The sequence below is a fragment of the Astatotilapia calliptera genome, chromosome 19, assembly GCF_900246225.1.
Source record: "Astatotilapia calliptera chromosome 19, fAstCal1.2, whole genome shotgun sequence".
Lineage (NCBI taxonomy): Eukaryota > Metazoa > Chordata > Actinopteri > Cichliformes > Cichlidae > Astatotilapia > Astatotilapia calliptera.
The window spans coordinates 1,171,381-1,189,526 of NC_039320.1; the positions used below are offsets into that span (position 1 = coordinate 1,171,381).

At 39.9% G+C, this 18,146-nt stretch overlaps 1 protein-coding gene and 1 long non-coding RNA gene across 3 annotated transcripts; one reads left to right on the forward strand and one right to left on the reverse strand.

Annotated features, from left to right (window-relative positions):
• Positions 1-7,776: 7,776 nt before the first annotated feature.
• Positions 7,777-13,790, reverse strand: nubpl (nucleotide binding protein-like). The gene is made up of 11 exons (XM_026152661.1): positions 13,601-13,790; positions 11,523-11,667; positions 11,070-11,104; positions 10,827-10,917; positions 10,688-10,727; positions 10,487-10,577; positions 10,318-10,411; positions 10,079-10,164; positions 9,863-9,983; positions 8,804-8,886; positions 7,777-8,485 (listed from the first exon to the last, which is right to left on the reverse strand). The coding sequence occupies exons 1-11, from the start codon at positions 13,727-13,729 to the stop codon at positions 8,423-8,425; spliced, it is 978 nt and encodes a 325-aa protein (XP_026008446.1). The 5' UTR covers positions 13,730-13,790; the 3' UTR covers positions 7,777-8,422.
• Positions 13,791-13,906: 116 nt separating this feature from the next.
• On the forward strand, positions 13,907-16,685 carry LOC113012445 (uncharacterized). 2 transcript variants are annotated; one of them, XR_003270697.1, is made up of 5 exons: positions 13,907-14,047; positions 14,866-15,129; positions 15,302-15,357; positions 15,490-15,532; positions 15,651-16,685. It is a non-coding gene; the product is annotated as an uncharacterized LOC113012445 (long non-coding RNA). The 2 variants fall into 2 exon arrangements; XR_003270696.1 differs by having other exon boundaries at positions 14,866-15,357.
• The last annotated feature ends 1,461 nt before the right edge of the window (positions 16,686-18,146 follow it).

Below are 18,146 nucleotides of genomic sequence, written 5' to 3' on the forward strand. Positions count from 1 at the left end.
ATGTGGGGGAGACTTTCTTTGAAAAGAGAAATGTGAAGAATCTTTGACCTTACTTCTGAAGAACCAAATAAAGAAAAGGACCCTCCGAAAACTAGAAAGTCACTCCTGACTGCCAAACTAGGCAATAACCCTTGTCCTGGTAAAGGCAACCATTCAGGAAAAATATCAAGACTTCACACTGTTTCACAAACATTGACTTTTTATTGCAGCACTCAGTTTCTTTCATGTGGTACCTTTGCAGAAAAGAATGATTTTTTGAAAACAGTTGGGTAGTGTAAGTGCAAACACTAGGTTGACATGAATAATCACATTCTTCAAAGACCATTTGTGTCATTTTGTAACAGCGCGCATACAATGTCAAGGTATAGCCAGTGTAAGCAGCCTTAGCACCAGCAGCCTTCCCACCCTGCAGGTTAATCTCCAAACACTCGTGCAAATCGTTGTTCCCCTTTTCTCTAGTTGGGTCTGACATAGTCTCCATCCAAATCTTTCTGCAGAAAGTTCTGCAGAACCACCCTGCTTAGTCATAGTCGTACTTCTTACTTTGCTTGTTTTAAATTTTCAGTCATCATAACTCATGCGGAATCATACCTCTTTAAAAACTGGTTCAAAACTCCATGAGTTGTAGTGATTTTAATTGTGCGCAGACCTCCTGGCTTTATAAACATGGTATATTAGGAGCATTGGCTCCAGAGTAGTAGAAGTAAGGAACAGGCTGAACCCTGAAGTTGTAGTTTGTATTTATCAGAAATCAGCTGGCGCTCTAGAAGGGACTGTTCTGTCTCAATTTCTTCTCATCCAGCATTCTTTATACTACACATACAATACAGAAACAGTTGACTTACAGAAGTTTTTCAGTGGCTTGGTAGTTTCTGGAGCACCAGAACAGCATCAGAAGGTGGTGGAAAGCCTTATGGACACATAACTGGACTATGTAGGGTTCACTGGAAGCAGACCCCTGACACTCCTCACACAGATACAACTTTGTATCTGTGGATTTTGTAAAATCCATTTTGTAAAATCCACAGAATTTTACAAATTCTCAGGAAATTTCAAAGTCTTGTCCTTCCCCATTTGCATCATTATCTAGCAGATGTGGCTTGTGTCATTTTCTACATTATAGTGTCCGGGGACACAAGTCTGATCAATCACATTTACTTGTTGCTTACCTGGGGAACACCTCCCACCAGGATGCATTATGGAAGAATGCAGTCTGATGCTTTGGGCAATGTTCTGCTGGGAAACCTGTCATCCATATGAATGTTACTTTGACACATACCACCTACCTAAGCATTGTTGCATAGCATGTACATCGTTTGATGGAAATGGTACTCCCTGATGGCCGTGGCCTCTTTCAGCAGGATAATGCACCAGGCTACAAAACAAAAATGGTTCAGGAATGGTTCGAGGAGCACATCAATGAGGTGTTGATCTGGCCTCCAAGTTTCCCACATCTCAGGGATGTGCTGGGCAAATATGTCAGATTCATGGAGGTCTCGTTGCTAAAGATTTAAAGGATCTGTTGCTCACATCTTGGTGCCAGATACCACGGCACGCCTTCTAGTGGAGTCCACGCCTGGATATGTCAAAGCTGAGGACCAACACAATATTAGACAGGCGGTCATAATGTGACTGGTCTAGAAGCTTTTTGCATTTTTTGGTTTTTTTTTACTCTAGCTTCAACATTTTTTATTAAAATTTATTTGATTTATTTGATTAAATTTAGCTCAAAAAAGATAAGAGAAAGATTAAATGGTGCAGACTTGACTTTACCAAACAAAGCTACACATATGAATGGTTTGACTGAAATTAAATGCTCTGATGTTTTTTCTTTTGAAGTTTGTTGATATAAGTGATATAGCTTCAGCACACAGGTTCTCATCATCTTCATTTTTTCACTTCCATTGTTTACAAATCAAAGGTTTCACCTGTGTTCCTGAACACAGTTGCAGCAGAAGAAGAAGATGGGAGGGAACCGGTGTTTGTTTCTGTGTTTGTAAAAGTCAGCTCTCTCCCACTCATTTTCATCTTCTTCTTCTTCTTTTGCTTATTCTCTAATTTGGGAATGCAGGATGTGGTTTTCATAACAATGCGGAGCTATATTTCATTTCATTGCTGACTGAGGCACAAACACACACACACACACATACACACATATAAATATGTCTGTAATAATCATCTTTCAGTGCAGAAACTTGCTGGTTTTTATAGAAAACACACACTCGCACACATACTTGTAGGGGTGTTTGCCACAATGAGCAGCAAGCACAAATTCATGCACAGAAATCTGGAATAGGGCATTAACATTCCCTGACTTTCACTCACACACAGACTCGCTCATTATCCAGTCACACACACAGACACACACACATATTCGTAAGTGTTATGTGTATTTCACATTATGCAAATATGCAACACTGACTGAACACTGGCACAAAAGCATCTCGATGAAACACACACATACACACACACACACACACACAAAGGAGGAAGAGGAAAGTGGAAACGCTCCTGGAGGAGTAACACAAGTAATTCAACTGCAGCAGATCTTGCGGTTACTTAGATTTTGAAAACTGTGAAGAAAAATATTTGATCTCTTTTCATTACACAAACAAAATTACAACTAAATAAAACGTCAGATTTTAGAAGGCTTGCATTTTTGGCAAGACATATGCACAGTTTGATACAAAGCCTTGTATAACCATGCTAATCGCACTGGTAACAGACAGCATATTGTACAAAAGAAGATGAAAAATCAATTATGTGTTCATGCTAATATCCATCTACACATCACTATGCTCTCAAAAGGAATGAGAGCCTTTCAGGAAGCAGTCAGCCTTCCTTTATCAGACGTGTGGTAGATGTGGACGCTCTTTGGTTTTCCTCTTGGCGTCCACCGTTGTCCAAGTTCTTTCCGCCATGTTGAAGCAGACTTTGGTGCTGTGCAAGTAAACAGTCCATGCTAAAATTGGCCTGACTCAAAAAGAAAAAAGGAATTTAAAAAAAATTCAGCAGCGGGCTTTTTCCTCATTTGGTGAGTGTATCAGAAGTGTTTGGCAATCAGCAGTAAATCAGCGTACACGAACCCTCTTAAAAAGGGACACAGTCAATCAGTTGTTCAATGGACCTCAGTCTCCATTTAGATAAATGTTTTGCTATGTTTTGTTAAGGCTGAGGGCAACTCTGGACTTCCTTAAATACAGCCTTCAATTATGCAAGAAGGACGGGGCACTTGGTGGCCTGCAGCGTAAACAGAAAACAACCCAAACCTGTGTACATAGATGCAAAAAAAGGAATAGAATGAGAAATAATGATAACGTAAAATAACCAGATGGCTCTGGAAAAGAAAGTCTGATGGTTGATAAACATTTCTTTTACTTGTTCTACCTTTTCGATTGATTATGTATGAAAGCTGCTTGTTTTATAAGGAGGGCACCTGTTAAATATGGAAAGGTTTTCATGAATTTGTCAACATTAGGCAAGACAGAAGTTAACATATCCTGAATCTGTAATATATTCCACCCTGTTATATTATTCATCTCTCTCCTCAGTGACAATTACTTGCACAAAGAAGAAAAACTGAAAACACATCTATCTCTTTTTTACCTCCTGGGTCTGGCACAGAGGGGGAAGAAAAAGAGCGAAATAGCTGGCAGAAACACAATTTGACAGAATACACTCAGGAAACAGTGTTTTATGTGCATGTGAAGTTTTCCCATGAGCCGAGGATGAGAAGCTTCACCTCATCTCCTCCCGTCTGTCTGCTTCATTTCCTGAGCTGAAATAGAATTGACTTCCTGATACAAGGTTAAATGAGTTTGATGTCAATTCTCCACAGAGGTACGCACAGAGAGAGAGGGTTAGTCAGTGAAATTAATATGTTGAGTGATGGGTCGACATCCTCCCGCTGGGTTTACCTGCATGTGTGTGTGTGTGTGTTTAGCATCCATGATTTCAAAGCAGCGTTGTGCAGTCAGACATCTTGCGATCTCAGCTCTCAGCTCACACACCATAAACTGAGGATCATGACAGTGTCTCTAGTTTACGCAGAATAGTGTAAAGACTGAAGTGATGGAGCTGCCAGAGAGGCAACAGTAACTCAGATAAGCTGTTTGTTGACCTGAGCAGAAAAGCAGCTCAGGCTCACAACGCTCACGTCCAACCTTGAGCCAAAGCCTTGTGTCAACAGTCTGGAGCGCTGCTGGTGGTTTAATGGTGCAGCGAATGCTCTTTGGCACACTTTGTGCTCCTTAGTACCGATCGATCATTGTTTAAATGGCAAAGCCTGTCTGAATATTGCTGCCATAGCTGCCACGTGGTCAGTTTAGGATAATACAATGTGTCAAAATTCATATCTAAATAGTCCGATGAACATGACAGAATTCAGCTGACTCCTCAATCACCTGAGCTTAATCTAGTACCACATCTCTGACATTTAGCAGCGTGAATGTGCAGAAATGTCATGCAGCCATGTCAGCTATGGAGAAGAATCCCAAAGGAAGGTGTTATCTCGTGGAGTTGAACACTCTCCTATTTTTGACTAGCTAGTTTTTTAGTAACAGTAGTTCATCTTAGACTTCTTTTTTCTTCCATTAGGATTATAATCAAGTGTTGTGATCCTGATTAGATTCATCCAGTGTGTTATTTGTAGAGAATTTTCAAATCAAAGAATCCAGGCACCAAAAAGCCCCTTCATGTTCCATGTTGCTGCAGGGATCATGGGTGCCTAATTCAGATCCCCAAGTGAAAGTAATTAGTAATTCACTGATGGAAAGTTAATCATTTATTCACAGAGAGAAGTTAACTATACACGATAAAACACAAAGCAGTGACATGACACAAATCCAATCCATGGAAAAAAACCTCATTAGACTAAAAACAGCCTGAAAAAGATGCAGAGCAACCAAAAAGACACAAAATAACAACAAAGAGATTTAAAAAAAAAAAAGAGACACAATATGATCACAAACAGATACAAAATTACCTCAAAGAGAAACCAATTAAAATTACTCTAAAGGTTTTTAAAAACATTGTTTTAGTTCAGTCGTATTCGATGATGGGTCCAGACTTTGACTATAGGCCAGTGCGAAAACTTAATTTTGTTTTCTGAATCATTCAGAGGTGGGCTTATAACACGAGTGTGCTTGAGCTTGACAGTGCAAAATAATCCTTCAGGATCTTCTGGTAAAGAGCAGTTTATGGTTTCATCAGTTATGACAAATCATCCAGATCCTGCAGCAGTAAAACAGCCTCAGACCATCACACTACCACTACCTTGTTTGACTGTTGCTATGATGTTGTTTTTATGAAATGCTGTTACTTTTTACGCCAGATGTAACGGGACTTGAACCTTCCAAAAAGTTCCACTTTTGTCTCGTCCACATAATATTTTCTTAAACTCTTGGGGAGTTTGGGGGAAGAGTTAGATGACCCTTTGTGGAACTTTTATGGTCAGCAGTGGTTTTGGCTAAGAACTCACCCATGGATGCCATTTTTGTTTTGTCACTTTTCTTATTGTTGAACCATGAACACTGACCATGACTGAGTGAGGCCTGGATGAGTCATCAATAGAGTAATTCTGGTAGGCCAACCACTCCTGGGAAGTTTTCTCCATTTGTGGATAACGGCTCTCACTGGATTCTCTGGAGTCTTAGAAAATAAAGTCACTGGATTACATTTGACTGAGATTCAAATTTGTCTGATGATCTGAAACATGCATGTGTGACAAATATGCAAATAAAATTATAATTAAGGAGGAAAATACTTTATCATAGCACTGTAAATGTTTTGTTTCATTTTGTATTCGTCTGTTACATCTATTTTACATATAAAACGAAGCAAAAACAAAAAGCAGCCTTCATTCTTTTGTGAAAAGCAGAGGGGCCTTTGTGTACGGGCTGATTCACACACATACCGAGTGGGGAGGGGGAGTTCTCTGGAAAACTGACAGAAATCAGCAGACAACTCAGATAAGAAATCATTGTTCATTCCTTGTGTGTATGTGTCTGTGTATGAACCTGTATGTCGCTGTAACGCTGTGTGGATGAACAGAAATGTGCCGAAATTCTTAGTTGAGACGAGTAGCAGTGAATGTAAGGTCCTCTAAAGTGACAGAAATGTGTGTTTTATGTGTGGGTGTAGTTCTGCGCCAACACACTCAGACATTTCACAGCTGTGGTCAACAGTTTCTGGCAGAGAGCGTGTGAGAAAAACGCCTGTTTTAACCCAAAGACTCAGTCTGGTCGTGTCACTGACTCCCTCCTCTTTGTTTTATGCCCCCTAAAAGTCATGTGACTCTTTCCTGGTCAAAATAAACAAGATTTTAATATATTTAATGATTGCAGCTATCATTAATGAGCTATTGCACTTTAGCTTGTCTCTGAAGCCATTCTTCATCCCCATGTCTCTTTATCACCTTTACTATAGTAACAAGTTTGGACATTTCCTAAAATACTGCAATAACAGCAGTGATTCAAATCCCTTTAAATAACAGCAGACATTTAGCCTGTTATAGCAAGACACTGTGAACACAATGCAAAAGGTGAACCCGCGAATAAACAACGACTCATCAGTTTCACTAGAAGAATAGATTTTACAAGAAACCACGTCATTAAATTGGCCTAACTCAGACTGGATGATGACTAGTATAGAAAAAGATGACCACAAACACACACACAAAATATAAAGAGGCACAAAACAACATCAAAGAGGCACAACAAAAAGCCCTAGAGACACAAATATACACCAGAGACACAAACGTACACTAGAGACACAAAACAGCACTAAAAACACACTAAAGAATAGAAAGACACCAAACAGCCACTGACACACAAATGTACACTGGACACACAATTAAAAACACAAAACAACATCAGACACACAAATATACACCAGGGATGGATAACAACACTAAAAAGGCACAAAACAATCTCAGAGAGATACAAATGTACACCAGAGACACAAAATATATAATTTTTAAAAACCACACACACACACACACTCGCAAAAACACACACATGCACACAAAACAGGATTGGAGGTATGTAATAATAACAGAGTGACACAAAATGACACAAAACAATTTTAAAGTGACATTAAATAATTAAAACAACACACAAAATACAAATAGGATAACAAAAAAGACACTAAATAACCTAAGAGAGGCACAAACACACACTGGAAACAGAAAACAACATCAACAGGAGACAAAAATGCACACCAGAGACACAAAAGAAAACACAAAACCTCAGACACAAAGAGTAACCACAAAGAAACACACTGACTCAAAACAACCCCAGAGAGAAACGCACTGACGGCGGAGATGCAAAAACGCCTTCAAAAAAAACTACAAAAGGACACAACCAAGACAGGAAACAACCTCCAAGAGACACACAACAACCTGAGAGATACAACATCCTCAGGAGACACAAAATGACGCTGCACGGACACAAAACAATCTCAGAGTGACAGGCACAAACACCGGGAAGACACAAAACAACCTAGGAGCAAACAAGGACAACTCCAAAAAGAGACAAAATGTCCAAAAAGCAAACATACGACCTCCTGAAAACACCTCTGCAGACACACAAGAGAAATTGTCCCTATTTGCCACACAAAAGAAATGGCTTTAGTTTCGATGTAAGTACTGCCTGGGCATCAAACTCTTTATCGAGTGAACCCTGACAGCGTGACGAGGGAGACTTCTGACCTGTGTGGAGAAAAGATGAACACAGAATAACAGCCAAGAAAATCACAGAGGAGCAGCCAGAAACCAAAATGTTTCAGGTTACACATCCTGATGTGTAATTCATTTATTTAAATGCACACAGCCCTCTCTGCTGGTTATTCATGGAACTGCATAAAGCAGATGAAAAGGTCATTTTCGTACAGGATCTATCACTTTTACTCTGTATACAAATAAGAGCAATACTTCATAGAGGCAAAAATCCTTGATGTTTTTATTACTTTGATTTCTCACTAAAATGACAAAAACACACCAGAAAAACAAATTCAAATTGACTGTTAAATCATTGTGTATATCATGATGCAGACAATTATCTAATACAATAATATTCAACACTTTTTTTTCTGCAGGAAAAGAAAAGGAAAACAAGACAAAGGAATTATTATATTACTGTCTTTACTTTACTGGCATCCAGCTAATGTGCTGCCATTTATGGCCAACAGCATGCGAGCAGATCAGAAAGGGTTAAGACTAGGGTTGTGTAGCTGACCGTTTTATGAAACGCTGTCAGAGAACTACATGGACACACAATAAAAATACTGTTACAACATGGATAAGAATCGACATTCTTTTGTGCGTTTTGGACAGCAGATGACTTTGTGCGTTAGTCTGTGTTCTGTATACGTGTCATTCAACGTCTTCATGCGTCACCCAGCTGACTTCATCTTGAAGCGTCTGTCAACTACTGACTTTCTGTAGTCTCTGGACCACAGCAGACGCCACCGTCCTGTATGCTGCTGCCTGGACAGTGAAAATAAAATCAAGTTACACCTCAGTGCTGCAGTGTAGCTGAGCAGGTATATGAACAGATTTCTACTGAAGCTGAAGAATAAATAACTAGGACATAATATTATATTTTTGTTGTATTGTGTTATCTGCTTTCAGTGAGTGGTTTACCGATAAAGTTTGAAGTTTTACTCATACTATTTTGTTCATTTATAAAATAAGAATGAGAAAACGAAAGAGAGAAATGTGGGGTAGAATAAAAAAAATAAATAAATATTTCTTTTTTTGAAAAAAAGAAGAGCAAAACAGAATAGAATAGATTCAAACAGAGACCTCAGGGCTGTTGGGAGAAGAGATGACCACTGGCTGTCCTCTGTCTGATGTCTCTCTGATGGTTATGTGAAGAGGGATGTCACCTGGAAACAGTCACATATACATGAAATCACATGTTAAATATAAAAGAAATCAAAAATGGTTTCAATGTTTTCAAAAACAGAAAATCAAAAGCTTTACTTTGTTGTTTTCAAATGAAATAGTTCATAAAACCAATGTCAAATCATCCTTGTGACGGCAATGAGACACATCCAAGTCACTCGGTTCATTCCAGATATGGGGGTGTTGAGGCAAAAAGCTTTTTTTCTTTGCAAAATTAATGCCACTTTCCAGACAGGTCTGGGTTAGGACTCTATAGTAGTCTAACAGTCAAAACATAGCAACTAGAGGCATTTGCAAAAAGCAAGTGTTAGATCTTCAAGGTCACACAAACATCTACCACGATGCGGATAAAACTGTCTCATGTGACAGGCCAGGTCCATGAAAGTTGTGTGCTATGACTTAAATATGGGGTTTGTTCACCATCAATAAGATGGCGAAGAAAATGATTAAGTTAAATTGTACGATGTGTGTTAGGACTATCCACAGCTTTGTCCCAGGGAATACAGAGAGTGCTGCTGAGTTCATGCTGTCAGGCTGCTGTGGTAAATGTGAATCTCTAAGCTGCATTCCTCTTGGTAATCTATATGAACTATAGCTTTTGGGTGCCAGTTTAGCAGACTGATTGAAGAGGTACCCATATTCCTTCCGACTGAAATGTGGTGGCCCGGGTTTGAGTCTGACAAAGGTAAAAAGCCCAAAAATAAATCTTAGCTTTTAACAGATAAAAGAAAAATCTGATTCCTGAGTCTTACTTTGTCAAAAGCCCACTAAAGAATTTAGGAATGACAACATGAATGAAAAAATTCCTATAAAATATATATGTTCCCTCAACTTTATGCATGCCACTTTTACTGCACCTAATGTCTTGGAGCATACGAGGGTTAATACGGACAGCAAACTACTTCGAGCACCCTCGGACATCACTAAAAACAAATTAAATGAAAGTGACGGTCCAACCTAAAAATGTGACTCCCAAAGTGTCTGCAAGCTGTCGGGCCCCATCAGAGCCGAAGATGTGGGTCTCATGATTGCATTTGGGGCACTGGAAGACGCTCATGTTCTGAACCAGACCCAGAACCTGCAGGAAAGAAAATATCACTTCCTGTTGTATTCATCGACCCAACCTGAATCCAATAGTTTATGCATACACTGACACACACATCAACACATTACCGGCACGTTCACTTTCTTAAACATCTCGGCTCCTCTGCGAGCATCCAGCAGAGCGATGTCCTGCGGCGTGGACACAATAACCGCACCTGTACAAGACAAACATCACATGACCCGACTTAACTTTGAACTAAACATGTGTTATTTACTTCTGGGGGCTACAGCAATGAGGATACTTTTAAAAAGTGAAGTTATGTGTTTAGAAAACATCATTTGTATTAGGTGATGTGTGACAAACCCACCTGCTATGGGGATGTTCTGGGTGATCGACAGCTGGACGTCTCCAGTCCCAGGAGGCATGTCCACTACCAAATAGTCCAACGACCCCCAGTCCACCTACAATCACAAAACATGTTTCATCAGCTTCCTTTAAATTCAATAAACTGACAGTGCAATCTAAACTGGTCTCACCTGTCTGAGCAGTTTCTCTATACCAGACATCACCATGAGCCCCCGCCACACTATCGGAGCCACATCATCAACCAGAAAACCCATAGACATGCTGGCAGAGAAGAAAGTGAATCAGAAGAATAGGTCACATAATAGACATGATTTAGGGCTATTTATGAGTATAACAAAAAGGTTGTGATGTAATGTTGATGACAGTCTCACCAAGGAACCCCATAGTTGGTCAGGGGGATCATCCGATTATCTGAAAGATATGTAAAAAAAAGAAATAAAAAAACACTTTTCTGTTATAAAATGTTTACTGGAATTTTAGAAACCTTCAGCTGAATTGAACTAGCCATACTGTCACTGAGCTCTGGGTTTCCTTTCAGGTTCATAAGTTTGGGAATCGATGGACCAAACACATCGGCATCCAACAGACCCACAGACTTTGACTGGAAGAGAGAGAAAAAGTCATACAGTATAGCTCTGAGGAGGACAGACTAACAGCTCACTGTCATATGTGTGTTGTTTTTTGTTGGCTGAAATTACATACATATATAGTATATAAAATATATAATATATAATGATAAAGCAGATTCCTTACCATGTCATTGGCCATTAATCCTAGAGCCAAATTCACTGGCATGAGAGAAAAAACAGACCAAATCAAATCAAATACTTCTCATTGAAAATGTTCAAACATTAGGCCACCTGAAACATGATTTTCTTTTAATATTTTTCTATTTAAAGATCTTTTATGATCAGTGCCAAAGTAAAAAGTATAAGATCTTACGTTCAAAATGGTTTCTTGTTAAGTAACGTTTAGCAGAAAACACTGCAATAGCAGATGAAATCTACTTCACCAATTACTTTTCCATTTCAGAACCTTTTTTCTTCCCTTTTTTTTGGCATTGTTCTATAAACTCCAAACAAGGCCATACCTAAAAAGGAATTCATTCAAAAGCACCAATTTTACCCTCTTAAAAATAAAATAGCTCTGGAAGAAAAAAGATGGTGAGAGAATTTTCCATTGTTTAGTATGAGTTTTACTGAGCACCTGCAGTAGTGGACTTCCCAACACCACCTTTTCCTGAAGCCACAACAATGACTTGCTTGACCCCTGGGATGGGCTTCTGTTTGGGGAGACCTCGGGCCATCTGCTGCCTCTGCCTCTCCTGCAATGCCTTACTGTCCACTGACCTCTGTAAAACAACAAACCAGTAAATAATGTAAACAACGCAAAAGTTTAGTTTGTGTTTGAGAGATTAAAAGACCAAAAGACACATTAACGCTGAAATTACAGATAGTCCCAGATGACACTGTGGTCTATGATAAATGGACTTTGATCTGAACATAAAATGTAAACAAACCTTTTCTTGATGCACGCAGGTAAGTAAATCCCAAAAGGTTGATTCTATTCATCTGGACATAGCATTTTTCAGTGGGAGAAACGTTTCATCACTCATCCAAAAGACTTCTTCAGTCTCAGCTGACTGCAGGTTTCCCCAACCTTATAAAAAGACCCCAAAGTCCATCTTTTAAATGAACTGCAAAAGAAATTTCCCTCGTACCGACCATAGCTGGACTTGCCATCGGGCATACTGGGCATCTGCCCGGTGGGCCGATGGAGTTTTTTTTGTAACGGTATAAACAATAAATAGGTGGTGGGTTGGCCAGATGCTGGCCGATGTGTAAAAATAACTCAGTTGTTTGGTGGTGGCTGTGGCGGAGCTTCGACAGAGGCCAGCAGGTGGATGAGGGAAAAACGGGAGGCAGGAGGAGGAGAGACCCTGAACTTCAGGTAAGAAGTTTCGACCTGCAGTCTATCTGGGTCAGATGTAAACCAAGTTTAGGTGTAGTTTATTTTCGTTGTGCTGACTTTTTACAGTCAGTTATAATAACTCACACTGCATACTAGCTAGCATGATGGAGTTTCTATACATCTGGGTGGGTGCTATGATGTTACTGATGTTGAACTTTATTCATAAGGTTAGTTAGTAGAGTTGCCAACCGTCCCGTAAAAAAACTAATCGTCCCGTATTCAGAGAAAATATTACACTTTTCGTATGAAGGTGAAAAGGAACACAGTTTGTCCCGTACTTCAGCTAGAATGGAAAAAGACACAAAGCTGGAGTTATTCTGCGTCTTTACACTGTCAGCTGCCTCTTCTTATGTGACGTATATATGTGTATATATGTGTATATATGTGTATATGTGTATAACACATATATATGTATATATTGTACTATTCTTAGTTAGCGTATTGTCTGTTTTGTCTTAATGTTGGTTTATAATGGAGCACTGTAACAAAAAATAATTTCCCCCAGGGATCAATAAAGTATTCTGATTCTGATTCTTCTCTCATTCTCTCCCCCTCCCTCTCCTGTTTCTCCTTCTTTAGTGAAAATGCCTGGGCCGATTTTATATATTTCTTTAAGCAAGTTCTTCATGACTGAGCCAAGTGTCCTCTTTTTTGGAAATCAAAGTATGGTCACCCTAGCATAAGGTTGGGGGAACCTGTAATCAGCTGAATCACTTGAATAAGTGACATAACGTTTCTCTCACTGAAAACGCTACGTCCAGATGAACAGATTTAACCTTTTGGGATAAACAAACCTTATACCATCCTCTTCATGAGGATTAAATAGAGAGTGCACAGAGTGGGATTACTATGCTTGCTACTATTCTTAGAAACATGTTCACGATATGTAATTGGTTGTTAATAGTATTAAGGTAACAGTATATATATATATATATATATATATATATATATATATATATATATATATAGTTCTATAATTAACAGTCAAGTATTTATGAAATCAATAACCACTTCCGGTTTAAAGTTTCAAAATTATCTTTTCGTGTTCTAAATGTGGGTGTTACAGCTAAAGTTTAGAACGCTACATAAAAGAGAACAGCAACATCTGATCAAGTAAAACCATTTTAACTCTTGTGTGTGTTAAAATAAAGGTGTGTTCCGGATTGTTTAATTCCCTCAGTATATTTTACGATTGTCGCTTTTATTCTGAACATGTTATTTCCGGTCGTGTTGTTGAGTTTCCGTTTAGCTTATCACCAACAGAGAGCTACATTAACTGAAGTCGTACGAAGAGAAACACAGAAAAACATTACCTGGCAGCGTTTAAACTGTACACAGCACGTAGCTCCATGTTTTATTTCGCTCCCCGTTCGTAAAACCGAAGATTTATAAACTGATATTTTCAGTAAATGTGACAGTCTGCTGTATGCGAACAGGGCCATGTTTAGCTGTTTAGATGCCCCTCAAGTCGAGGCATGTTTGCGTCATAGTTGCGCAAAATGCGCATGCTCGTGGCGGGTGGGAGATTTGTTTATCCATCGTTAGTCCGTGAGAACTAAGCGCTTTCTAAAATTTAATATGAAACATTTAAAACTGTACGTTAAAAAGAAAGAAACTCGTGTATCAACAACACAGGTTTTAAAAATTATATTTTATTCTTCATTTTTCCCCCCTATTTTGATCCTGAGTGGTGAAAGGTGCTGAAAAGTCAATTTAAGGACGACACTACAAGTAAATAGACGGGGAGGGGGAGCAAGTAGGTAAGGACGGTATGCGAAAATAGCGCGCAGTCCTGAACATGTCTGAACAGTTTCAGTTAACGTTGACACGGAAGTGGGTTAAATGGGTCATGTGTTTTCTTCTCATTCATTAACTTTATAACAATAAAAACATATAAGGCACCATTAGTTATCCAAGCATCTAAATATATACGGTTGAGCATTGCAACAGACGAAAAAGAGAGATAAAAAAAAAAACAAAACAAAAACGAGAAATAACAAAAGAAAGAAAAACAGGGGCAATGTAGAATCCAAGAACCTATGCATAGTGTGAACAGAAAGGGAAATCATGATCCACATCTTATATAGGGAGGAGGCGTCCTTTTAACATGAATTGAACTTACTGAAAAGTGTTAAAAGTTTATGGGCTTTGTTTCATTTACAAGTTTCAGCGACTTCTGTCACCATCTGTTTATACATGGTTTAGCTTTGAGATGTCTGCATTTAAGAATAAAAAACTTTCCCACTAACAAGACATTTCTAATCACCAATATACTGAAACTTAGCATTGTGCTAATCAGTACAATTTAAGCATTCATTGCACCTGTATATACACCTGTGCAGCAAATGTATGGTAAAGATACAGCTAATGAAACTTAATTATTAATAAAATATACATCATGAAAAACAAAATCTGAAATTGATTCAGTTTAGTAATGTTTAGTGTGCTTATAAAGGCCCCAAATGCTGTGATATATACAGTAAATGATGTGGAAATAATGAATAATATATGAATAATAATGAAATCACTGCTGATTGTCTGGTTGTTTATGTTTTCAAATGTTTTTGTGTGTCCGTAGGTCTGTTTGATGACGATTTGGACTCCTCTGAGAGATGAGAACACACCCACATCTGTTTCATAGATGTGGGGTGTTACGGTTCTGAGTCAGCTTTGTGGCATCAGACACACACCTGAAAACCAGCACCTGGACTTCATGCAGGAGAGACTGCCTCAGTAATGATGGACTCTGCTCCTCTACTGTTACATCCTCACGAAGGAGGTCTAGGGGTGTGTGTGTGGAGCGGTAACAAAAGGGTCCAGAACAGAATGAAGAGGAAAACAGGTGTTTAGCAAACATAATTCCAAAGAATAACGCAGGAGATCAAAGTCCAGCTATGTATGAATGTAGTTTTATGCACATCTTCTCCTCCCACTGATCACTTCTTCCACCGAGTGGATAGATCACAGCATTCCAGCTTTTCTCATCATCTGTTGTGTGTTTTGTGTGTTTCAAGCGTAATGTGCTCGGGATTCCACAAATGATCCAGTACCTGCATCCTGCTGGAGAACTGTACGTAAAACACACAAACACAAAGTGCTAACATGCAGTTCATACATGTGCCCATCACTGCACTGAATTATGAAGCAACCAGTGCACAGAGTTTGGATCAACTGATGAAAATTCTCATATTTTTGTTTTTAGGGCAAAAAGAGGAAGAGAACACGAAATCGCACCTCGAGCACAGGTGAGAGGAGATTTCTGGGAATTACGACGTTTTTTCATGTGAAATGTGATGAAAAGAAGACGGAAATCTGTTAACAAAAGAAGACTTACTGTGTTTTTGTTTGTGTTTGTTTGTGCAGCATCTGAACCTAAACAGGAAGATCAACAGGCCAAGAGGCTTTGTGTGACGCCAGCTCAGACACAGCCATCTTCTTCCTATTCAGTTGCGAAGGAGCCTCTTGAGCAGCCACAGAGACAGCCAGCTGTTACCAACCTTCCTGATCAGCAGTCAGCGTGTGTGCAGCTGCAGAACACACAGACAACAGTTGATGCACCTGTGTGTCAAGTAAATCCGGTCTTCCCAGCTTCTCGTATGGATTTCTCCCCATCTGCATCACTGGCCTCCTCTGCTGCACCCGTCCAGCTCCAGGCCACTTTTGTCAGTGACACTGATGAAGCACTGCTGTCAGTGGTGGAACAGCTTGACCCCCTCCTCACTTCTGAGCAGTCTCAGCAGCCCTCCTCTCCACTCACTGGTCATCACCTAAATCAGACCAACCCTGCTTCTCCTGTATATACATCTCTATCCACATCATTTACCTCTTCTGCCACATTCTTTCAACACCAAAAAGAGCCTATTGGTTTCGCTGACATTCAGGAAGACATGTGGTCACTCCTTAACCACCTCCCTGCCGCTCCACAGCCGGATACATTCTCCTTTCCTAACATTCCTACTCTGATTAGCCCTGCTTCTCTGGAGAATTCCTCTCCATCCAAATTGCTGGCCTCCCCTGTTGTGCCCACTGAATGCCAGTCAACGCCTCCCTTCTTCAGCCAAACTAAAAAATATGATGTCGCTACTTAACGACCTCCAACCTTTGTACAGCCTCTACAGCCCTCCTCTCCTCAAGCAGACTGGTTCTGACCATAATCAGATCAGTCCTGCACCCCCCAAACCACGGCTACCTTCTGTAATAAAGTCTTAGCTCACTGCAGTCTTTCCTCTGTTTCAGAACTGCTTGCCAGAAATCTCTCCATGTGTGTGTGTTTGTGTGTGTGTGCACGCGTGTACAGATAATCCTTGTTTTGGTGTGTAAATAAAGCTTGATCAAAAAGTAAGTCAGCTCTTGAGTCTGCTTTTGGATCAGCCTCTCGTATGAACCCTCTGGGTTTGTGATGATATCACTCATATAAACTCTTTAAATAAGGCTGCCATTCCCTGGTGGTATGTGGTCTCACACACTGAGGCAACGAGAGACCTTTGGTACTTTATGCTAGGGAAATGGCCTCCAAAATCCAGTGGCAGTGTATCTGTTTATGTAAAGCTTTATACCTGGCTGTCAGCAAAGCAGACGAACAGTCTATCAGATAAATGCACATCCTGAATCTGGTTAATGAAGCAGCACATCACAGGACACAGAGGTTCACAGGGCTGCTGCATTCCATTTGTAAAAGAGCACTGGAAAGAGAAAACACACCTACACTTGCCATTCATAGGCACACAGCTCTTGTAAATTAAGCCCTCACACTTTTGATCATTGCCACCATAGCTGCAAGCAAACCTTTAGCTGAGCTGACCTCTCAAGAGGCAAGACAGAGAATGAACACTGCAGGTAGCAGCTCCAAATACATGATGTACATCTTGCACTGGGGCAGTAATGTCAACTCCTCATTATGGAAAATCACTATAGGCTGTTCTAGAAGTCGCTAGAAGTGATGCCATCGCCTAATTTGCATAATTGGTCATGCTTGTAAACTACGCTGTAGGAAAGTGAAATAACATCGTGGAAAAGACATAAAGTGAGTAAAAAACACCCTAAATGCATTTAGAATATATTTAGAACTACAAGTTACATTTATCTTAATTCCAACCCTCCTCCTTTATTCGGGCTTGGGACTGGCAAAAGTGACCCGAAATAGGCACGCTTTTTAAGTAGTTTTAAACCACACAAGACTAAGGGTAAAAGTTTTTAACCATCATTTTGTTAACAAACTACATTAGCAATCTAAATGGACCAAAAACAGACAGTAGAAATAAACAGTGTCAATGTGAAAAAAAGATTAGTCTGGTCCTAATTCAGGCTGATTGCTTTGTTTTGTTTTTTCAGACATCCCTCCACACACACACACACAGGCTGTGCTGGCTCACAGAAAGAGTAGGTCATCCTCATTTTCATCTCATGTTCAGCAACTGCAGCACTTGACTTAAATGAGTAAGCAGCTGATGTGCCAAAAAGCTGCAAAACATTATTGTATTTGGCTCTCGGAGGAGGCGGATGCACTTTTTCTCCTCTCCTCTCCCTTATCTTCCCTGCTTATGTCCTTGTCTAGTCTCATGTTTTTTGTATTACTTTCCCTGGAACACACTCTCACAGTCTGTTTCTAAAACCTAAAGAGAATTATGGATTTGATCAACTGGTCTCTGAATGCTATTGACACCCTTTTCTCAACGAGAAGTCTGGGCTCGGGAGAGCCCGAGTGCCCTGGAGGGACTTCCCCTGCCGGATACACGATGGACGGGTGACAGAAATGGAGGATCGTGTGCCTGGCGGGACTGTCGATCGAGGACGCTGAAGATATCTATCTATTCGAAACCATGATAACAGTGTTCTTCCTGATCGGAGCTGGCTTGGCCC